Genomic DNA, 25091 nt, shown 5'->3' on the forward strand with positions numbered 1-25091 from the left:
CCCCCATGAAAGGGATGTTGCCCTCACTGAGGTCCAGGTGGCTGAGGAGACTCCTAAACGTCCCCTAAATGCACATTCGATGATCATATGGCAACTGCTCAGAGCTTCTTGAGCCAGGGGAACAAGGGGTAGTCTGCATCACCCAGAATGATGATGGGAGTGTCCACCTTCCCAACTCTGAGGGTGCAGTCAGGGAAAAAAGTGCCCACGTGCATCTTTCAGAACAGGCAGGAATTCTGGAAGATGCAGGTGTCATGCACCTTTCCCGATCGCCTGACGATGTCAGTGAAGTGTCCCTTGTGATCCACGAGGGCCTGCAGCATCGTGGAGAAGTATCCCTTTCTGTTGATGAAGTCCGAGACATGGTGGTTGGGGTCCAAGATGGAAATGTGCATGCCATCTATGGCCCTCCCGCAGCAGATAGAGAAGCCCATGCGGCAAAGCCATCCATGATGTTGTCCCCATTACCCAGAGTGACGGCCCTCCACAGCAGTTGTATGAACACACACCCCAACTATGGATTTCTTCACGCCAAACTGGTTCCTGATGCAGTGGCAGATCTCTAGCGTGGAAAGTTTCTACAAGGTGATGGCCAAGCACTTCTGCACAGGGATGGCAGGTCACATGAGGGGAGCCTGTTGCCTGAGGGCAGGGGTGAGCCACTCGCAGAGCTTGAGGAAAGTGGGCTTCAGCATGTGGACGTTCTGCAGCCACTGCTGTCACCTCAAAGCTACAGGACGATGCGGTCCCACCAGTCCGAACTCATCCCACACCGCCAGAAGCAGCGTTCCGCAGTGTCCAGGGGATTGAGGGGCATGCACAGCAGCAGGAGCACCAACGCCTGCAGTCCACGCTGGGGTTCATCCTGCAGGTCTTGCTCCTCATCCTGCTGGAGCAACATGCGGGCAGTCTGGACGTACTTCACCATGAGACCCAGGAGCCTCGCACTGCTTTGCAACAGCTCTGGCTCCATGCTGTGAGTGCTGTGGGGTCTGCAAGTACACCCAGAGCATGAGAATGCATGTGCCCACTGCATCCCATGAGGGGGGAAATAGTGGGGGAGTGGTGTGAGAGACATGGCTGTAGAGAGGAGCCCTGGAAAGCACGCATCATAGTTTGCCTGACCAAGCAGCCACAGGAAATATCCACCCACCGAATGCCCTTCCCAGAGTGCTCCTTGACGCTTTAAACCCAAGGCAAGTTCCAATCTATGTGGATGTGCTATTTTGGACAAATTCCAATGCTTCCCTGTAGTGGGGATACACTCTTTTGATTCTGTTTAATTGGGAGTTATTAAGTCGATTTCAGTCATTTCAAAATAATTTCCTAGTGCAGACATGCCATTACAGAATTAGTGAGTATCCAGTGAGAAAACAAACCAGATTTCCTAAGTAGGTTCTTTTTGATGGCCATCTCCTCTCTTCGGGAATCTAGCTCTCTCTCCAGTCTGGGAAAAGAACCTTGAGCATTGTCCCTACGCTAGTCATGGTAGGGTTAATATAAGGAAGAGCAGACAATTATTCATAGGCTGCATCAGGGCATTAGGATGTGATGAGGCTTAACTGGGGATGAAGTTCATCTGGAAAGAAACAGATGTAGCTTCTATAGAGGCAGGGAGCTGACAACAGATATTCATTTCCTGCAGTGACACTCCCTGATGCAAGTGGGGAGAGTAAGAGCCTGTAATAGGAGTGCAGGAAGCAGTCCAGTGAAGGAGCTGTAAGGGCTGAGAGTAATAGATCTGAACTGCTGATTCAAGGGCCCTGGATTGGAACCCAGCATAGAGGATGGGACAAGACACTGTGGGAGTGGCACACTGGATATGGAGGCTGCCTGAGACAGGGGCAAACTGGAAGGAGCAGACGATTGTGACTTGGCTGGAGGATTACCACAAAGGTGAGCTCCTGACCAGTCAGAGAAGGGCCACAGAGTGAGTGACTTGAGGCAAAAGGCTAGGCAACCCCAAGATGGGACATGAGCCAATTCCCCAGATGAGGAAGTGCTACTGAACAGTGTGTAGCAAGCATCCCATTACACTTTACAAGACAGAAAATCACCACTCAAGCAAGGAAGAGACAATAAGAGAGGACAACACTACTGATATCACAACTTAATGCCTTCCAAAAATGTATATACGTAAAACAGACAAAGGTGCACGTACATACTCACATTCTTTTAAAAACTGTCTTCCAAAAAAGGATTCAGGAATGTTAATTTAGTTACGTTATATCAAGAGAAAGCCAACATGACAATAAATAAATGTCATATGCAAGTAACAGTTAAGTCACTTTTTCAGGAACAGATTTATTCAGTAGCAGATTTATTACACCCACCTATATGGGCAGCGGGAGACAACAGACTTCCTGGGCCCCTGGGCAAGGTAGGGAGAGCTGGTTCTATGGGCCAGGGAGGGGCGGGGCTTTGAGTAGAAGAGAGCGGGCTTCAAGCAGCCAACCCTCAGTACTGCCTGAAGTGTGCACCTCTCCTCCCCCTCCCGCCCACTGAGAGCTGCCTGCAGCGCGCTGCATGGAATTCCAGCAGCCACTTAAAGGGCCCACAGTTCCAGCTGCCACTGCTGCTGTGTTAGTGGTCAGGAATCCCCAGCCGATTCAAATCATCAGGCCCCGGGGCAGTTGCCCTCTTTGCACCCTTCCTCCCCATTGGCAGGCCTGTATGTGCAGGAATATGAAAATAAAGTAAAAAGATTTTCAGGTTTTTAAGATATACATATAATAGTGAGAATACCAAGAAAACATTGTATAGCATTCTTCATTTTATATGCTGTAATTTTTGGGAGGTGCACATTGCAAATATGCTTTTTTTTAAAAAAAAAATTCTCTCTAAAGGAAGGGACTTTCTAGTTCAAATGACTTGGATACTCTTTCTGTTTGCCCTTCCTTCTTTTTTCTAAAGTCAGGAGAGATTTCTCTCAGAACCTCAGATAAATAAGATATCCAGCTGCACAAACACTATACTTTCAGTTAGATTACTTTGGCTTCTTAAGGAATATTTGACTCTCTCAGAATGTAAATGATTAAAGAGAACCCATCGCATGAAACTGATTTGGGAAATGTTTAAAGTGGTATGGCACCTCTGCAAATATGGCATAAAAAGAAATAAAAAGAGTCAAGCATAGAAAAGCATCTCAGGTATCCAAGGAGGCCTAGGGGAAATTTTAACGTAATTAAATAAAACACCTTCCATTCAGGAAATGGTCTTAGAATTGTAATTCTATAAAGAAAACCAAGCTACATTTAAAAAAATGCTACCTAACATACAGTAAATATGGCCAAGTGGGTTTCTTGCACATCTGTCCATTCATAAAGGGCATCTTGGAAAAAAGTTGTTAAATCATGTTGTACAATACACAGAATGTATACAATTCTGTAGGTCATATTTCATTAACTGAGACAGCATAAGAATACTATGTTATTATGTAACTCCACTTGTTTTAAAATAGTATGCACATTATTGCCCTTTGTAAGGCAAATACACAGATGATGAGCTTTGTACAAAAATATGGCTCTTGCTGGATCAGCAGCTTTAAAATGCTAAAGGCAAGGCAGGTACCACCAGATAGGCAACTTTCAAAATTATAGAACAGAGACCAAAAAGCATATGAAAATATTGTTTTGATGGTCAGAAAGATCAAATCTGTGGAGGCAAAGATCTCCTCACATAAATAAATTGCTTCATAGTCAAGTGGCACACCTGAGAAGGCTGAATGTAAGTGTGGTATCTCCCCTTTCAGGAAATCAACGGATGCTCTACATGAAAACTTTCACAGACAAAAAGTGCTCCTCAGATCTTGGACTCTTAACTCACTCAAATAAACTTTAGTTTTAAAAACCAGAGTAACTCAATGGGCAGTAAGGACAAACAATAATGTATTATAATGCTGTTTAATTCAGGTACCTTATAGTCTTCTTTCAGCTGTTTCCTTGCAATCCACCATTGTTAAGAGGTCATCTATGTCTTTTACAATTTGGCGTGTCAGATCATTTTAATTGGAAACGAAATATGCCATTTTACATCTTAACCTGTCTAAGATTTGTTCTTCGTGTTTCATGTCACTCGTAGCATAATAATTTCAGTAGGTAAAAGTGTCTACTTAAACTGAATTTTCTCATACATTTTACTATTTGACTGGTTTTAAAATATCAACTAGATGCGAGGTATAGTAGTTGTGAGACTCACTGAAAAACTGAAAGTTAAATTAGCATATAAAGTAGGTTTGGAATTTAACTTTTTAGAAATTGTGCGGAGCATTTCATTATTGGCTAAAATTCTACTTTGAGAAGTTTTATAATCTTTTCGGAATGCAATAGATCATTATAAATATTGCACTATAACACTTCAATGTATTGACTATTCTTCTGATTACAGACTTCTGTTCTATAAAAATATTATTTCTATTATTATCTAGTTACTGAGAAAAATAATGATCAGATGCATAAGTTGCTAGTCTGGAAGATGGGAGCCCCCCGGCCAGTCCCCTTAGTTTCTCTGTTGCAGCTTCCCATTTGTAACACAGGGATAACAATACAATCGTGTTGGGAAAACAAGTTACCTTACAGATTGAGAGGCAGAGGCACTCAAACTTGTGTAGTAGCCATGTGAGTAGCATAGCCAGCACAGTTTAATGCTAGGCATTAGCAGGGACCATCTTTTATGCTGTTTCTATAGTCTCGCACAGCAAACTGCTGATTCCGACTATTTAAAAGTATTGCATAGAGAGTCCAAACTGATAATTAGAAATAATAATGACTTCAACCAAAACAGGATCTAATTTGAGCATTTATTAAACATCAACCCAGTAGATCCAATGAAAAGATGCAGTTTTAAATATTCAGAGGCAGCCTCCTTGAGATCCTGTTTCAGTAACAAGTTCAGAATTATTTCAGTGATCAAATCAGTGCTTTCTGGATATTCATCCATATCAAAAAAGGAACACAATTTAGTGTGAGTGGCATTCTCTGGGCATGTCTAAACTACATCCCTCTTTCAAAAGAGGGATTTAAATTAGTCAGATCGAAAGTGCAAATGAAGCGGGGATTTAAATATCCCGCACTTCATTTGCATAATCACATCACAGAGTTCTTTCGAAAAAGGGTATTTCAAAAGTGAAATCGCTATCTAGACGTGGTTCTTTCGAAAAAAAGCCCCTCTTTTGAAAGGTCCTGTACTCCTAAAAAAATGTGACGATTATGCAAATGAAGTACGGGATATTTAAATCCCCGCTTCATTTGCACTTTCGATCTGCCTAATTTACATCCCTCTTTTGAAAGAGGGATGTAGTTTAGACACAGCCTCTGAGGCAGGCTCAATTAAGAGAAGGGGATCATTGGGGTGCTAATAGTTTAAAAAATTGAGGTACTTTTGGAAGGTGCCTGGAAGCATCCTCACACAATTTGGTCTTGTCTACCGCTTTCCTGTGCTAACAGCCACTCAACTTCATCAGCGCCAAATTAATTCATTGAAAAATAATTGAAGAAAGAAAATAATCTTGGTAATAATCTCTAAAAAGCGCTTCTAAGCATTCAGGGTTTCCTGCTTATTTATACAGTATGACCTCATTGCTGAATTTTCATGATAAACTAGTGCTAAACAAAATCTACTACTTATTTGCCTAGAAGGCACTGAAAGAACCACGCATATATATTTCATTTATTTCACTGGTTGTACAACTCACATATGCCATAAATATATCAAAGGGTTTGCAGTGCGTGTTTTCACTTGCATTGTTATTCCCATTTTTTTTTTTCAGGCATTTCACATGCTCCACCTAAGTGTCTCGCTGCCTGCAGAGAAACCCTTGTTGATGAATCCTGGTTTAACGTAAGCTACACAGAAGAAACATTTTATGATTTCCCCTTTCATGTAAGCACAAACTAAGTTGTTTATTACTACAGCTTTAGTAGTAGTACACTGTGATAGAATAATGGAACTTACTTTAATAGAGCAGAACCTATTTTGTACCAGTCAGAAAGGAAGGGAGAGGAGAATGGGTGGGCAAAATTCCCCTTGGCTTTAATGAGGTCAAAATTTCACCTACTATTCCGTAGAAAGTCTCTATAGTAAGCATAAAGACTATCAAGAATACTGCTGTAACAATATCTAGTTGCAAAGGCAACACTGTAAATACAACTATGATCCCTGGATATGTTCCTTCTTTGTGGTCTCCCATACAGACCCTGATCATTAATATCATGGAATAGTGCAGCCCTTCACCACTTACCAAACTCTTGGAGTGGCCACCCTATCAAAAAGTATTGCCCGCCCCGGGACAAGACTATGGCAACATAGCAGACGATTGGGGTGCAGCGTGTGGGAGGGAGTATGGGTGCAGGAGCATGGCAGAGGGTTTGGATTATGTGGGATAGAGAGGGAGGAGTGGGGAGGGGGCAATGCTACTTAAGAAATCTGGCAAGATCAGGGCAGGGCAGAATACAGACTGTGGGACAGATTTGGCCAACCAAGCCACTGGATACAGCCTGTGAACACAGTGGGAGCCTCAGTCAGGCACCCTACCTCCCCTGACCCCACATACCTCTCACAGCAGGTAGCTCGAGGGCCCTGTTTGTCTGTGATCAGCTGAGAGCCCATGTGAGGAAGGGGAGAGGCTTCATGCTCTGCTCTCACCCCCAAGTACAATCTTGCAGCTCCCATTGGCCGGTTTTCAGCCAACTCACTGCCCCCCCCCCCACATAATCCAAACTCTCTGCCGCACTCCTGCACCCACACCCCCTCCCATATGCTGCACCTCAATCCCCTACCCCAGGTCACAACCCCTCCTGCCCTAGGTCACAACCCAATCCCCTGCACCTCTGTCCCAGGTCACAACCCCCTCCAGTCCAAGGTTACGACCCAAACCCTTGTGCCCCCTCCCAAACCCCAGTCTCCTGCCTCAGGTCACAATCCCTTCCTTCACCCAAACTCTCTCCTAGATCCCACACCCCGTCCTGTACCACAATCCCTTACCCCAAGCTGCCTTATGCACCCAACCCCAGACCTCACACCTCCTCCATTAATATCATGGGCCAGTGCAGCCCTTCACCACTTACCAAATTCTTGGAGTGGCCCCCCTATTAAAAAGTATTGCCCACGCCTGGACAAGACCATGGCAACATAGCTACAGTCTAGATATGGGGATAGAGATGAGCAGCAGAGAAAAAAAAATGAAGAACAAAAGAAGGAGATGAAATCTTGAAAGGTGTGAAGTCCCAAAGAAAATATCAGAACTACAAAACAAGTAAATTATCAGGGAATGTCAGGCAAGAAAGAAGTTACAGATACATTATATGAAAAGATGAAAATAACCAGGATCATTTTAAAAGTCTTTGTTAAATGCTCATTATTTCATTTATAATAAACCTTAAAACCACAAAGCTTTTTATTTAGGGGTAGGTGTCTGGTGCTTTGTTTTTGTTTCTGGGCAATTTAAAAACCTGAAGTAAGGAAAGAAAACACTAGATCAATATTCCTTTGTTCTGATGAACAGCTCGGAGGACAATCATCTACAAATCTCAAATGAAGAGGAGGCAACAGATGAGCAGGCAGGCTGTTGGGCTGGATGTAAAGTTCCAACATATGCATTTGTGGGAAATTTAAACCTCATTATGAAAAGTTACTGAAGTGCACAAAGACATTCCACAAATGTGCTGTTTCATACAAAGAGGCTTTTCTAAGTTGGACCCTCCCTCCCCCCAAAAAAGCTACTCAGTTTCAAGTTATACTCTAATAATTTACACTAAAATCATTATGGGGCAACTGCTTGCCCCAGCTCAAAGCCCAAGTGTCTGGGCTGTGCACTTCAGAGTTCCCCCCGGGGTCTTGGAGGGAAGAGGGCAAAAGGAAACATCTCCCTGAGGAAATCCAACAGCAGCAGAGTTTCTTTGCAGAAGAGGCATGCTCCTGGGTGGTAGTTGCTCTCATGGTTGCCATGTTTTCCCTTATAAACAGAAGTGATGGGACCACTAGATTGTTCAGCACTGAGAGAAGTAGCCCGCATAGTTAGAGCAGATCTAGTTAGACCGCTGCTGAGCTGGGTTGCATGGCACAGAGGCAGGCTTCTGGAATCTATCCCTGCTCCCATGGGCAGTGGAACTCAACTGGCTCTGTTTCTACTGAGGCTCTCCATTCTTATAGGGCAGGGAGAGCATTTGCTTCTGTATATTGTGTGTCACTCTTATTTTAATGGACAAGAGTAGAAGAACGGAATGTTCAGACACGTAGGTACTTAATTCGCAAACACCTAGGTATACCTTTAACAGGTATTACATATTATTTGAAAACTGTCGCTTCAAATTTTAGCTTGTTCCAGGCTGTTGATGTCTGAGAATACTGCACAGACCATGCCATCTTGTTTTATTTATTTATTTGTTTGTTTGTAAATAAATAAATAAAAATCAGGCCAGCAAAGCAACTCCTTTCCCATTAAAGTCAGCAGTCAATGCATGGATGTTTAAACTCTAACTTTTCAGTATTACTACTGCATATTACAAAAAATAAAAGTCAAATACACATACTTTTCTTCAACTTAAATTGTACTTTGGTCTATTAGCCAGGTGTCCAGAAATTTTAAATGGAGAAATATCTATGCTTGAGAAATGATCCACCTCTGATCCTTGCCTCCTTCCTCATTCCAAAACTCTTGGATCAAAGCACACCCGAGCACTAGCCTTCTTTCCTCCCCCTCCACCGTTCGAATTCTACAGATTTCCTCAGCCCTGTGTGCTGTGTAGCTATTACTGTTATGCACGTCAACAAATGCATTTGCCTTTACTAAGGGTTACAAGTGGACAAAAATCACCCTGTGAGTGGAGATACAGCCACCACTATACTGGCAGCCGCTGAGCTGGATTCTGAAGTTCAACATTTAGTTCCCGTTTACATTTTATGCAAATATGTCAACAATAAAGGCTTTGTATATGGAATATACAGACTCCTAGGTGTTCTCTTCAAAAGGAGCAAAACACTCTGCAGCTTTCCATCAGCGCTAATCCCTCACCCCTCAACCCTGCTTTGCTCTCTTCCTCCTCTAACATCATCCTCTCAAATTAAGGACTCAGCAGGAAACAATGGTAAGGTCAGACTCTAAGGCAGGGTGTTCTTTTCAAAGGGAATTACTTACTGTTCCTCATACTTGAGACACTTCAAAATACTTTTCAATCATGAGCTATTCTAATTTAACATATACTCCCTCACACAATGACTTGTCTTTAGGGCAGAATTTGGGCCTAATTGTTCAGTAATTTATGGCTGCCAGCATGAAATCAACAACAGCTGCATAAACTTTTAAACACTAAAATCTGTTTATTTTAAGATGGAATGTTGACAATAAATATTATCCCAGATGATTTAATAGAAACCATGGAAACATTAAGAATTTTTTGGGGGGGAGCTGTTCTATCAAAAGCACGTTGAAGTGGATCCTGGCTTGCCTTCGGAGAAAACATGGCATCACTAACGGTATGTCTACATTCCAATGTAAGTCCAGGATTAGTAGTGCTTGAATTAGCAAACTATGGGTTTGTTAACCTATGTCTGAGCATCTACACTCATTTGTAACCACAGGTTAACAACTGTTGAATTCTGGGTCTACAGTGCATTATGTGGCCCAAGTCCAACCACCTCTACTCCAGACTTCTCAGAGCCCTTCCAAATGTGGCTGCTCTAGGCCTTCGTTCATGGTGCAGTGTAAGAAAATGTTATTTTCAACAGGCAAAATGTCAGCTTATGGAAATGTGGAATACCTTTATCAGACTGCTAGAGTAGGAGTCCAGTGGGGCTGCATCTACGCAGCAAAGCAATAGGACTTAAACTTTGGGTCCCAATTTCATTCTGGCTTGGAACCTGATTTGTGTGTAGACAGAACGAGGGGCAAGGCTCGAGTCCAAACCTTGAGCTTACACTGCAGTATAGGCATGCCCGAAGGGTGTAGAAACCTCTACTGCCCAGAACGCCATTAAAGCATTGGATTTAGATATAGGTTCAAATAATTATTTTACACTTGAAGCCAGAGACTTTTAGCTTAAGGCAAAAGTGCCAACTAAACAATACAAATAAAAGTTTTACATTCTTTGTACAAATTATTTAATAAACTAAATGTTTAGGATCTGAATGAGAGCACGGAGACAGTAATCTACATAAAACTAAAGCACCTGATGCCTCAGCTACACATCTGATGTTCTGAAGATTTTAGAATCATAGAATACTAGAACTGGGAGGCACCTTGAGAGGTCGTCGAGTCCAGTCCCCTGCCCTCATGGCAAGACCAAGCACTGTCTAGATCTAGGTGTGGTTCTAGCTAAAGTTCACTCCTTAGATTTCTCCAGATTTAATAGTGAAATCCCTATTCTAAGATATTCATATTTTCCAAGAAAACACATAAGAAATCTCTTAGAAATTTAAACATTTTGAAATGATAAATCTCTGTGTGGCAAATTATGCAAGGGCAGAATTACCCTGCTATGGCTAGCTGAGATTAAGACATTGACATCTTGTCTAGCGTTTCTAAGCTATAATTTATAACTCTGCAACAGACCAGTGTTTTCTTCCCATCCATTAAAAAGAGAGTAGCACATCTGTTAAAACTCTACTACAATGGCTGGCTTTGCATTGCAACAGGAAATGTAACCCAATCGTCTCAGAACTTCTACAAATTTCAGCCCTTTTTCATGTAAAAGGATTTGAAAATGTAGCTCACTGAAACATCTGTTAAGCTCTTGCAACCCTAACACATGATATTCTTTCTTTTCTATTACTTGCCAACAAAAATATCTGGATCTATGTAAGACTATAGCAAGCGTGAGATAATAGAACTGCTTCTATTTTTATATGCAACTGTACACTTACAAGATCATATGTGGTGACACTAGTTAATGTATTCTGTAGCAACGTTTAAATCTTATGATGAATTTATTGAATTTTAATTGTATAAGTGTCTAGAAAAAAGGGAGAAGGCATTTTGAATGACAGATTTACATTAATTAAAAATGCAAGAGACTATTTAGCCATGCCATTTTAAGGTCAACTCAATAATCCTGTATATCTGTTTGTTTTATAACTATTTTTAAAGACATAAATGAAGTCAACAGGGCACATACCTAGGCTATATGACTATGTATTTCCTACCACTATTACTTTCAGAATCCCTTCTCCAGTATTTAATTTGTTTGTAACATCTACTCATTGCAGTTTGCCTTGACGTAGATGATAAACTCTTCAAGGCAAGACCCACCCTTAATTGTACAATGTTAAGTAAAATAGGGACCCGGTCTCTGTTTGCTACAACAAGAGAAGTAGTAAATAAAATAGAAGAGAGATGCTGTTGATATTACCATCTGCCACCAAAAAAGGAGAGGGGGGACACACATCTGTTGATCCTAATTTTGATATATTTTGATTTTCGATAAGTAAATGTCAGGAGCAAAAGAATCCAAGGTAAATATCCACTAGTCTAAATGGTAAAAACATCATTTGGAACCACCATATTAACAAGGTTCAGCAGCAGAACACTTGCAAATTTCCTGTGAATTACCAGAAGGGTTCACTATGACCAGCATGGATACAGAATATCACACATGATGCCACAGTAGACAGCCATAAAAGAGGTTTGGATGAGGCAGAGTTGCATTACTTTCAGCATAATAATCCCTTTATTGCAACAATCACATTTTGTAAAAGTCGAATATTTCAAAGAGAAATTAAGTTTATGAAAGTTACTTAAGAATATTCAGTAGTATAGTTAGACACCTCCAACAACTATTCCTTAAAACAGGCATTTAAAATAGCCTGACTCCATGAAGAGTGGCCTAATTACTGTAACTAAAGTCACTGTAGTCACAGCAAGTAACATCAAATTGAAAAAAAAAAGGTTTATACTAGACCATTTCTCTTCAATGCTTCATGGAATCAGCTAAAACTAGAGGCCTATAGGCAATGTTTCCGAGTACTAAATTCTGTCATGCAGAGTATTCTCATTGCCACATGCTAGAGGCCGCATGACCTCTCCTAAGAATGGAGATATACTGTATGCAGCAACATTAATCTCTGAAAGACATACACACTCACATTCAGATTGGAGCAACATCACTTTTATTAATTTAACCACTATAAAATATTTTAAAGCACACAAGACATACCTTTGTTCGTCATTTGGAATCAAAATGAAATATTTTACCAGCTAATAAGTAGATATAATTTATAACAACAGTAATTTAAGTTGATGATTTAAAAATGCCATTAGTAAATTATCTTAAAAATAAATATGAAAAAATTAAAATGACTGTTCTCAGTAACTAGCAATAAGCAGGTTAGCAAATTGGAGAAATACATTATTTGGGAAACACTAGAAATGAAAATTTAAATAGTTTCCTCTAAATCATTTTTCCTGAGACTAGTTTTCCAAAAAGTTCGACCTTTGATCCCTGCATTATGTTCCACACAGGGTAGATAAAAATCATTCATTTAAAAAAATTAAAAATGAATTTAAAATTTGATTTTTTAAATGTTTTTCAATACTCAAAATACTAAATGTCTTGTTTACATTTATTTTTTCATTCTTCAAGACTCTCTCTTTCTCTGTCCCTGCCTTTTAGTATAAGTGTGATTTAATAAGCAAATTCCCAAGCTGTTCGCTATGTTGGATATTGCTAGACAGAAAAGTTTAGCTTAGCTAATTTCTAGGCTTGTTTAATTAGTTATCTAGGTTTAGCCTCTATCTCTTGAGTATACAGTAGAGAAAGATGCAGTAAGAGAAATCTAGAGTTGCCAGTTGCCGCAAGTGCCATTTTCTTATTTTAGATTGCATAATATTTGCCTCTTATTTGGAAACATCATGGTGGCAGACCATAATGGTGATACCATAAGTCTACTCCCTATTTTACTTCAGCATAACTCAGATTTCTCAAAGGATGCCCATCCTATACTCCAAAATGAATTGCACTCTAAGCACAGTCAGACTTAGCTTCTTTGGTAACTTAGAATCAGATCTGCATCAAAATAATGGTGGAAGTGGGGAAGATGAGAGGTAGCTATAGAAGATTTAAGGACACTGTACATTTAGGGTACGTCTACACTGTGACACTGTTTTGAGATACTTCCAGTATCCTAAAATAGCTATTCTCCACCTTTTGAGCAAGCCCATTATTTCGAGATATAAAGGGCTCACTATTCCGGCGTCCCTGTAAACCTCGTTCCACAAGGATTAAGGGATGTTTCAGAATAGCACTATTTCAAAATTTGGCGCTGTTTAGAAATAAGCTATTTTGAAATTAACTTGAAATAAACTCAAATTGTGTAGCTTATTTTGAGCTACAGGTGCAGTGTAGACGCAGCCATAGTGTTCTAAGGACTTGTTGGTTAGAGTTAATAATATGTGATTTTTTTTTTTAAAGAGTTTAAGGACCGCCATCAGCCGGCAACTCAGGAGACTGCTGCAACTGCAAATGTCAAACATTTATGTAACACTTAAGATTTAGTTTAATAAAATATAAGTGCTATTGTGTCTGTGTGTGTGATTTAGTTCTTATATTTTCTAATGTGCTGCTGCATCTCGTAAGGAGTATTATGTATTAGCTCCTAAATTAACCAAAAGCCAGTTATCTAAAAAAATTACACGAAGTATACCCTAGTAGCTCTTGTAAAACGTTGTACTGAGCTGTAAATTAACATGTCCTAGGTATCAGATTTGCACTATTGTTTGAAAAAAATGTTAATAATATCAATGGGAAGCTTGATTTGAATCAACAATTTTTTGGTGATTTAAACCGCATTGATTTAAATTAGTTTACACCATTCTCTACTAAACCTTGGTTTTGTGAGATAAAATGAAAAGTTTCATTATTAACAACTATTTTTATTGTAATAGCACCAAGAGGCTCGTCAGGATCAGGGCCTCACTGTGCTCGACAAACACATGCCACACACCATGAATATATGGTGTCTGTCCATAGTAGCTGCAGCCTCAAAGTCTGAGATAAATCCAGCACCCTTGCCAAAACACTAGCCTAGTCTCTGGAGATATCTGCAACAAGAATGGCAAGGAGATTCCTGCATCCAAACCATGGAGTAATAGTGGAGCTGCTCCAAAAAGCTATTCCAGCTGACAGAAGTAGGTTGGGCAGTCGTAATACAGCTTGAACCTCTCTAGTCTGGAACTTTCTGGTCTAGCAACATCCATGGCTCGGCATGATGTCCACTTATCACAGGCAAGGTTCCCTGTAAGCTGTGTGCCCGCGCAGGTGCACAGCCCTTTTCTGAGCCTTGTGCAGAGCTTCAGAGCTCCCCACACAGGCAGGAAGCTCAGCTGATTGGCTGGGGATGGAAGGTACAGGGCAACCGCCCACTTGGAGAAGCAGAAGGAGCAGTAATTGTTGCTGCTGCATGCTATAAATGAAGAAGCAGGCTTCAGCCTTTACTCCAGGACTGGGCAAAAGACGATCTGTGGGCCAGATCTGGCCGCAAGAGCCTCAGCCAGCACCCTGCCTTCCCGCACCTGCTTGGCCATGTGTGTTTCTGAACACTGAGAGCCTGGAGGGAGGGGAGACAGGCTTCTCATGCTGTTCCTGGCTCCCAGTAGCTCCCATTAGCTGGTTTCAGCCAATAGCAGTTGCCTGTTTACAGTACAGAGAGCATGTCAAGTGCCCCTCATACCTCATCCTCTGGGCTTACAGCAGTCAGGTCAGAGCACTAAACATGGCTCCTGTAGCTCACCTGAGCAGTACAGGGGCAGGAAGGCAAGGACTTTGGCTAAGGAATCCCCAATACTCTGTGCCAGGTCACAACCCAAACCCTTGCATCTCTAGGTCACACTTCCCTCCCAGATCCTGCACCCCCTCCTCACCCCAGTCCATTGTCCCAGGTCATGCAAACCCAAACTCCCTCCCAGATCCCACACCCAAATCTCTTATCCCAAGCTCCCTTCTGTACCCAAACTCCATCCCAGAGCCCTAAACCTCCTCCATTAATATAATGGAAGAGTGCGGCCTTTGACCACTTAAATTCTTTGAGTAGCCCCCCATCAACCGTGTGTTAAAGGCTTAAGATAAGAAAGAAGAATATTCTCTTAGCATATTTTTTTGAATGTTGCAGTTATTGAAATCTCTGATCTTAATGTTTTTTTTTAATCCTGTGTTACTAATTAATACATGGTAAACTGCATTGCATTAAGGCTAGATCTTTGCTATGTGGTAGAGTTCTGGTTCTTATAAGTCAGAAGTAGCAAGTACTAGGTGTGATGCTAACAGTTTTGTAAGATGAAACCTTATTTGCAAGATCTTTGAAACATTCATCTGCCTGTTAGAAAAAATGATGATATATGCACTCCAAGGTCTCAGAGGGGTAGTTGTGTTAGTCTGTAACTAAAAAGCTTAAAAGACAACAGTCCCATACCACCTTAGACTAACAAATATATAGAAATAGTATCATAAGCTTTCATGGGCACAACCCACTTCTTCAGCCAAGGATAGTGTGAATTTTCTTTTTATTTGATTTTGTATAAAATAATCATAAACATTGATCCTAGTTAATTATCCCTAGTTTTAATATATTTTCTTCCACCTTTATGGACTATTTAAAATATATATTTATATGTATGGTTTTTGTTTATACTGGTGGGTGCACATGCACACACTATTTCAATACTGTTGTTGCACATAAGAAATATCAATCCGCTCAAAAGAAAATTCAGCCCACCCAAGGATGGAAAATCTTAGTGGGAACACTGATCATAGGTGTGACTAAGTGTCCCATGGTCCCATAAAATTTGTTTACAGCCACCAGTCCTGGCTCTCGGTATTCTGTGTTGTAATTTGGCTCTAATTTACCCTTAAATGTCTTCTAAGAGCCCAGTAAGCAATGGGAGTGTTGGTAATGCTTCTAGACTGTATTGACCGCCTGCGGTTCAACACTGGTCAGGTTGCGAGTGTGCCGGGCTAGAGAGGTCCAACTCATATAAACTCTCAATGTGGGTAAGGAGTAAAGCATGCTCAAAGGTACAGCACTCCTACAAGAACAAAAAAAAAAATCCCTGTCCATGGATGAAGTGAGAGTACAGAATAGCTGGGCTGCACATCATGAAAAGGATGCACATCATCTGTGGGTCTCTAGGCTCCTGATCCTAACTTTGAGAGTGGTTGCACCCGTGAAGTTTAGGGCAGGATTTGTCACACTACGAGTTGTAATAATGGATCTGCCTTCACCCAGGACCATCACAACTGTACCTGTACAACCTCAATTGATTAAAAGAAACTCAAAGAACTGACGGAAGCAATATGGCTTGGTTTAGGGAGATTTGCCTAGTCAATGTTGATCTCTTATTCTCTTTCACACATGAGTCAAACAAATACCATCATATGAGACTATCATCAAAAGAAGTGACACAAAAATAAAATAACAGCCAAAATAACCTAATTAGCATTTTAATTTTTTAAATAAAAAAGCTGCAGAAACTGTTCTCTACAATGATACATCCATGACTTTAGGAGGCAAGATGAACCTGAAGTCAACAATATTGGCTATCTAGCTCCTCAAATGGCAACCCTCCAGACTCATCCCCTGCATGAAACACAGTTTTGGGGTACTTAGAACTTTTATGTCTCTACAAATTTCTTCTGGAGAATCCAAGAGGCTTCCCTCCACTGAGTGGTATGTTTTAACTTTTAAAATTCAGGAAAGTTTTGGGGTCAGGGGGTTATACAAATAAAAGGTAGTATTTGAAAACATCTTAACAGTCAGTATATTTTCCATGCTAAGATATTTAAAAAATGGCCTTGTGCAATTCTACCTGTTGATAAATTGTATAGTCAATTTTTTGACCACACTTTGGTTCAGTATGAAATATATTTAAGAGACTAAATAACCAATGTCTGACAGGTTTATTACTATGGTACAGGAAAAAGGTTCTATATGATATAAATGTACGAAGAGCAGCCTTGTGCAGTGAGGTTACATTTACCTTACACAAGTGAGCTCCCCAAGTTACACATTTCAGCTGGTATTACATTTTACAAGTTATACATTTCTTTACATGGACTGAAATCCAACCATCCGTTTGTTCCAGTTCCCTAGCGTGTTGTTCTGATCCTTCCTTATCTTTGTTTTCAGTACTAGAATTCCAGGTACTGATCCGTGAAGGTACTTCCCTGGTTTGTATTAAGACACAGAGTAAATGTATCTTGGTTTTGACAGATTTCCTATCTCGTTCTGCCAAATGCTTACTTCAGCAAGTGAAAGGTGTTATGGGATATTTAGTGTAAGTGAACAATATTATGGTATAGTCCAGTTCAGGCTAAATCGCTGTTACAATATTTGTGGTTAAGGTTACACACATACACACAGGTGAGGATAATATAACACATATATAATTTATATGCGAGACAGGATATATTAGTCAACATACCAAATAACCACCAACACACACTCATATGCACACACACCCTTTCCAGTTAAACTCCCCAACCACCAACATAGAAACCAGTGCCTTTGGGCTAAAAATAATGATCAGGAAAATGATGGAACTTCTAAGCCTCAGAAAAAGAAGAATTTACACTAAAAATGCTTTTCCTCAGTCATCAACAATGCCACTAACAAGATTCTCTAATCACAGCACCTACATAGCCATCTATTTACATAACAAATGTACCTAGCATACACTTAAACATCACTAATCCCAAAGCATTCTACTCCTACTATGTGCAGTTATCTGTTACCAGGGCAATGTAAAGCAAGCATTCCAACACTCTACATATTACTTTAGATTGACAAAGTTCATCTGAAATTGTGTTAAGACCCTTTACTAGAGCTCACAGGTTTGACAACATGATTGCCATTAAAACCATGCTTGCATTTATAAGAGGCAAAAGGTTAAAGCAAGTATGTACATCTGGATTTTTATAACTTCTCTACCATGATTTAAAAATGTAAGATGTGTAAAGTGCTGCAAGGCATTCACTTACCATGGATTTGGTGAAAGGCCGAGCCAAGGTAAACAGCAGGGTATACACCCACCAGTTGCGATGAATGGATGAGTATATCATATTTCCAGGATGCACTGCATTAGATGTCACCCCATAGGGAGAAAGGTGGCGGTTTAGCTCATTGGAGAACAATATATTGCAAAGCTTGGAACGGTTGTAGGCCACCATAGCCCAGAACTCTTTCTTAGATGGAGAAAGCAGGCTGAAGTCAAGTTTTCCTGAGGAATCTTTAATTTCTGAAAATCTAAAAAACAGTACACATGCTTAAGCCATTCTCGTCCAAATTCTGCTCTCGCTTAAAACAGAACAACTCCTTGGAAGTCACAAAGGTTGTTCTGCTGCAGATGACAGCAGAATTTGGACTGTAACCAACACACAACTACTTAGCAGTTATTTAAAATCTAAAAGAAATTACTTATGGTCCTCAAAAATAACCATGTTATATAAGAGTAAAATTATTAACTAAATTCACATCAGAAGCAAAAGACAGAATGAATTTAATAAAATAAAAATAAGTTAACAGAAAGGCTTTTATTTATTATTTAAACCCCACAATTTATACTATCAGAACTATACAAGGAACAAAACAGTTTTTTAGTTATGTTTTTCAAGACTCATACAATTAATATACATTTAATTTAGAATAAAAGATTTCTGCTTTTCCAAGAAGAGTAATACAATATTCATTCTTAACCATTTTCCTAGATTATTTTAATATAATGTTCCAGTGCTGCTTATTTTAGTTTAAGGATCCAAGTAACTACAGATGACTCTTGCTGCTTCTTAGGCTCTTTTTAGATTAAAAATTAATGATTATAAAGTGGTTATAACCTTGGTAACTTGCCATCAATAGTCTTATATGTTTAAAGATAAATGTAAACAAAGCCAAAATGAGTTCTGGCAGACTGTAATGTTTTTAAGTATACCCCTGGCATGGCTGAACACAAATCAAAGTAACTAGTTGATGTTTTTTAATTGGGTCTGACAGAGTCATTAAACACCAGCTGTTTGTTTCTTTCTTTCTTTTTTAATAATAACAAAGTAGTGAATGTACTAAAGCCATTTACACGAAAAAAGTTATTTTTTAGATAGTAATCTTTCTATCCTTATATTTTTTGGTTTAATAAATTACCAGTAAGCATTAGTGCTAAAAAATAAATATCATTGCAAGTTGCAAAACTATGCTCCCCTTAGGAGTACTGCTTAAAAATAAAATAAAATATAAAAGATTATCAAACATACTTCAATATGTAGAGTTTTCAGAAACAGCTAGGGAAATGAGGGACAAACATAACTGTGGCACACATTATAAAAAAAATAAAAATGCCTTCCTTGATTTTGCATTATATGCCCCCAAATTAAGCAACTGACATGTTTGTGTGTGTGGGTTTTTTTTAAATTTATGTCTAGGCAAAAACAGTAAAATATACAGATACAGGCTACGTCTACACTGGCCCCTTTTCCGGAAGTAAGAATAAGAGCCTCCGGAAAAGGGCACTTTTTCCGGAGGATCGGGGCCAGTGTAGACGCTCTTTTCCGGCTTTTTTAAAAGCCGGAAAAAAGCGGCGGACATTTTTATTTAAATGCCGCGGGGGATATTTAAATCCCCCGCGGATTTCCCTACGACGACTGGTGAAATTTACATGCCCCTTCTGGAAAAGGGGCCAGTGTAGACGTAGCCAAAGAGTCTACAAGGTTCCAAAGACAATAGGCGCTGACAATGCTTTGTTTCTTTCAGGATCAGTCCTTCATATTGATTTTCAATCTTTCATAATTTTCACATTTATTTAGGGTGCAATTCTGAAACCAGTGGTACTATTCTGGGAGTAAATTACTACTCAACACGAATAAGGGCGCAAACTCTGCTACTCAAGTCCTTAGTAACTATCTAAACCACACATGCATACTATACAAATACAGTGTTCTGTGTCTGTCATCAACACAATGGTAATGTAGTGACGCATTCTCAGCCCAATCCTTTGAGTCAGTCTTACATCAGCAACCCCATTCATTTTCGTGGACAATCAAATTAATTACATGGAAATAAAGATAGAAGAAAAGTCAACTTACTTATTATTCTTAGTTTAGCATTATGTGCTTAAACTACTCATAAGATTACTTCAGTGCAAATGAATTGAGTTTAATACAGATAAGTAAACAAAATAGAGCTAAAGAGGAAAATAAATGTTTTGCCTCAGAGCTGTCTAGCATAGTAATTTCTGCAAACAGGACTTTATTTTCCCCCTAACAGGGAGTCTTGACTCCAACAAAAAGATTCAGCCAAGGTTTATGGAAGTAATTAGATACCCACACTTCTGTTTTACAACACAGTTTAAGGATCAGAGTTCCCAAATAAGTTGGAAACCACTACCAGTATTAAGACCTACTCTGTAAACTGCCTCCCTGTATCAGCTTATTGTCACCGAACAGCTAGAAAAAGCAGCCATGTAATGATTATTTTAAATGTTTAAATATGATTTTAAGATACAAGAAATGAATCCCCAAAATAGAAAAGCAATATGTTGGATTCGTAATTATATTCCAACATGCATCATGACTTATTTTTTATAGGTTTTCATAAAACTTAGCTAGAGCTCATTCAGTTAGCAATATACATGTTAAAATATCTTATTTTCCAAAACAAAGATAAAGCTCTAGTTCTACATGGTACATAAGGGGAAAAACCCAAAGACATCATTTAAAATACTATTTGAGATACACGCTTAAAAAGGGAAACAAGCAGCTGACAATTCAACATAATCTCCCATTAAATAACAGCTCATTTATACATATCCCATTGTGCCCTCCACATCTGGCAAGTGATTGGAATTGGCAGATTTATTTCCAGAGCTATATTGCCTGCCCCCCATAGTAGCTTCCCTCACTCCTAACAGGACTCTGCTACTTGCTTTCACAAACCTGGTGTGATTTGCAAAGATAAGGATGTCCAGATTTTGTTACCACCTAATTACTAGATGTTTCATGTCTTTTAACACCAGGGAGGATTATTACTGGCATTTTCTCTTGCTTCCTTTCATTTCAGCCATCATAAATTTAAAATGGTAAAAGTAAATCTATCTTCAGTGTGTCATTTATACCATAAGCCCCTCTGTTTGGAAGTGATAAAGATTTCAGCCTGACCCTTGGCTGGTCTCTCTCTACCAGGTCTCAAGGGTTACATTCTATGGAAACGTGATTAAAAATATAAGCTTTATTCTGGGTCTCTTAAAACACTGCATACATGCATGCATAAATAAATAAATAAAAGCAGTTGCACATTTTGTCCTCTAGCTTTGCTAAATCTCTTGCACATCAACCAAAAAAGTGAATTAGAAATCAACAATAACGTTGTTAAAGCAAGCCATGATGGTACTAATCCCTGAACATTCTGAACTAAATTTGAATGTTCAAGTGCTCTGGATGTGGACAGAATTCAGAATTGGGCTCCGAGGCCCAGATTTTTAAAAGTATTTAGGCTAAGCTGCACCAAAATCCTATTGACGGTAGATGCAATTTAGACTCCTTATTGCCTAAATCACTGTTGAAAGAGAGATTTAGGCATTAAATCAGGTAGGTATTGCAACACTGCCTGTACAAATGCCTGACTACTTTTAAATGCTCAACTACCATAATCTAGTTTGGATAGTAATTGTTTTGTCGTTTTTAAAACTCCCTTCTCTTCAGTTATTAAAAACATTCTAAAATCATGGGAAACATGTCTAAAATAAGGTGAAATTTCACATTCTGCTTTTTTGCCAAATTGTACTCCTAAAGATAATAGGAGAGAAGTGCCACCTGATATCTTAATTGAAAATTTAACCAAAAGAGGCACAGCCAATTTCTAATATAAACTAACTAACAAACTTCCCTTTCTACAATTATACAGCTAATGTCTGCATTGAATTCCCTAATTTCTCATTATAAAACAATTGGATTTCATCTAGCAGTCTTTAATTGCATTGTTTCTCCTGCTAAAATAACTGCACATGCTTCTTGGTAAGATGTTGAAGTTGTTGAATGACAAATCAATAAAGGTCATGCCATTCAGATTTAATCAATTATTATTCCATCTCCTAGCAAAATCAATGAGTGGTCTGAAGTGCGGTGAAAAATCTGCATTCACACGAAGAGTGACCAAGACCGGCATATGCAGTATTATGAAACGCGTGTGCTCATAGAATCTCAGGACAGATCCTGTATGTGAATAATCCTACTGAGTTCCAAAAAGTATTGCTCAAGCCTGAGTAGGTACTAGCGTTAGTCTTTTTATTTTTAAGTGTGTTATTTCCAATTTGGTGGTTTTGTTCCAAGGACAGCAGAAAAGGAAGATCAGAGCTAAATCGAGAACATATTGTAATTTTAACCAACCTGTGTGATTCTGATGAAACCATCACAACTCTTGCTGGAGATGAGCGGCGGAGAGTATCTTCAAGAAGTTGGACAAGATAAAAATGCCCCAAGTGATTCACCTGGAAGGTGGCCTCCAGATCATCTTCTGTCAAGGACCAGGGAGCAGCAAAAACAGCAGCATTGCAGATCAGCACATGGAGTGGCCTGAAGAATCAACAAGGTACAGTGACATGAAAAAATCAAATCAAGTAAATAAAGTATAAAGAATTAGATATAATTAAATGTGCTGTGGTTGTGATTTATGCCACCTTCTTATCACTTTAAAACTTCCACTTGAAAAACAAACCAAGCAAGAAACAAAACAAAGGTAACTGAACTGGAGTTCAAATACTTTGCATCTCCTGGTTCACCATCAACACAAAAGGTATGAAATGGTAAGAAACATAGTGGACTCTGGGTGAATGGCTGACATGCATAGATAGTTTAGACAGACCCTCCAGATATTCTCCTCCAGACATCATTAAACCTCCAAAGTAGGGAACATCCTCAAATTTGACAGGCAGAATCTGCACGACGTAATTCCTAACCATAGGAATTCTACCCTACAGTCTTGGTCTTGATGTGCTCAAGAAGTAAAGATTACATAAGCTGAGCAATCTCCATGCGCGTCACCTTCATACAGGGACATTATGGACATTTATATACTGATCACCTGGTACCTGTTAAAACCCAACTTTTTATCTGTGGCAGCCATGTCATGTATTTAACTGCCAAATAGGCAAAGTCAAGCCAAAAAAGCTCTAATTTTACAAACTGCTAATCAATGCAAAAAGGTGTAATTCAAAACAGAACGAAGTACAAGTATATGAAACCAGAAGAATGGTTGGTTTGTCTTCTGTTTCATGTACCCACAGCCTGCTATTGGATGGTTGTGGGCCATGCTCCCTTATGTACTATAATAGGACAAATGCACAAGAAGCCAATGATTGCCACTTTTCTAGAGGGTTCTAAGGCTGCAGCAGACTAGGGGTCTACAGAGACAATATGAGCATGAGAAATGTAAAAAATTACATCTGGCATTTCCAAAGAAGCCTATGGGAATTAGGCACTAAATACATTTTAAGCACTGCTGAAAATCCCATCTTCAATATGTTAACAGCCTAATTATCCAAAAGACTTTTGGGAAATTAGAAAAAGGGGTGACAGATATCAGTTAAGTATGACAATGCCAAGTATGTTATCATCAAGGAGATTAGATAAGTATACCTAAATTTCAACTAGAAACTAAGGTGAAAAGGAAATTGTACAGCAAATACAATTCACTATGGCACAGTTCTGAAATAGTAACATAATGATGAAACAAAAGACAGAACTATGTAGCACTTTAAAGACTAACAAGATGGTTTATTAGGTGATGAGCTTTTGTGGGCCAGACCCACTTCCTCAGATCAATTTGTGGAAGAAAATTGGCACAACCATATATACCAAAGTGATACAATCAAAAAAATGAACGCATGTGAAATTGACAAATCAAATTTTAGAACAGAGTGGGGGCGAGGGCGGAAGGTTAGTGTCTGTGAGGTAATGACATTAGGGGTGATAATGGGGGAAGTTTCTGTGAGGTAATGACATTAGGGGTGATAATTGGGGAAGCTATCTTTGTAATGGGTGAGATAATTAGTGTCTTTGTTTAGATCCATACATAAAGTGTCAAATTTTAGCAGAATTGTCATTCATGCTTAAATTTGATGCTTTATGTATGGGTCTAAACAAAGACTCTAATTATCTCACCCATTACAAACAGATAGCTTCCCCAATTATCACCCCTAATGTCATTACCTCACAGAAACTTCCCCCATTATAACAGCTAATGTCATTACCTCACAGACACTAACCTTCCCCCCTCGCCCCCACTCTGTTCTAAAATTTGATTTGTCAATTTCACATGCGTTCATTTTTTTGATTGTATCACTTTGGTATATATGGTTGTGCCAATTTTCTTCCACAAATTGATCTGAGGAAGTGGGTCTGGCCCACGAAAGCACATCACCTAATAAACCATCTTGTTAGTCTTTAAAGTGCTACATAGTTCTGTCTTTTGTTTCAGCTAGACCAGACTAACACGGCTACATCTCTATTACTTAACATAACGATGTCTGCTCTGAAGTCAACTGTCCCATATTTTTATAAGTAGGAGATATTGAAACATGCATAAGCTTTATGAAGTACATTTTATGACAGACAGAGCTTCTGCTTTCTTTTGACAGGTGCAACCTGCCTGCTACAATATGCTCCCACAATTTACCCTTGCATATGGTGTATGCAAAAAGAATAATGCATTTTTTAAAATGTGGCTTTATGAATCTGTACCAGTATCCTGAGTCAAAGTCTGTCCCATGTTTCTCCTGTGCGATCCCACTCCATACAATAGGAATAGGATGGAGGAACAAAGGAGGAATAACCTTGGAATAACTTGCTCCACACATGAAATGCAATTGCACAACACTCAGATGCATTGCCAGTATTCATGTCGCTCCTCAGTTTATTTTGCACTCTCAAAAAACAAGAGTCGCAGGAAGTTGTGCCTGACAAAAAGAATACGAATTCACAAACCTTCAGAGAACACATACATCTCATCTCAGATGATTCAGTATTGCCTCAGAAAGTTTATGTGAAGCTTCTGTAAGTATGCATTTGTGGATAAGATAGATACATGTCTTTTTAGACAGCAATATAATATGATTTAGAACTGTGTTGCAG

The 25091-nt window shown here is 39.3% G+C and overlaps 1 protein-coding gene across 5 annotated transcripts in view; it reads right to left on the bottom strand.

Moving 5' to 3' along the window:
* WWOX (WW domain containing oxidoreductase) overlaps positions 1-25091 on the bottom strand; it is a 789098-nt gene that overhangs the window by 543487 nt on the left and 220520 nt on the right. For all 5 annotated transcript variants that reach the window (XM_075940018.1, XM_075940019.1, XM_075940020.1 and 2 more), the window contains exons 7-8: positions 22350-22535; positions 17961-18225 (exon numbers count right to left, since the gene is read on the bottom strand). In XM_075940018.1, coding sequence (XP_075796133.1) covers positions 17961-18225; positions 22350-22535 — 451 coding nt within the window. The remainder of the gene's footprint in view (positions 1-17960; positions 18226-22349; positions 22536-25091) is intronic.

The sequence above is a fragment of the Pelodiscus sinensis genome, chromosome 12, assembly GCF_049634645.1.
Source record: "Pelodiscus sinensis isolate JC-2024 chromosome 12, ASM4963464v1, whole genome shotgun sequence".
In the NCBI taxonomy this organism is placed as follows: Eukaryota; Metazoa; Chordata; order Testudines; family Trionychidae; genus Pelodiscus; species Pelodiscus sinensis.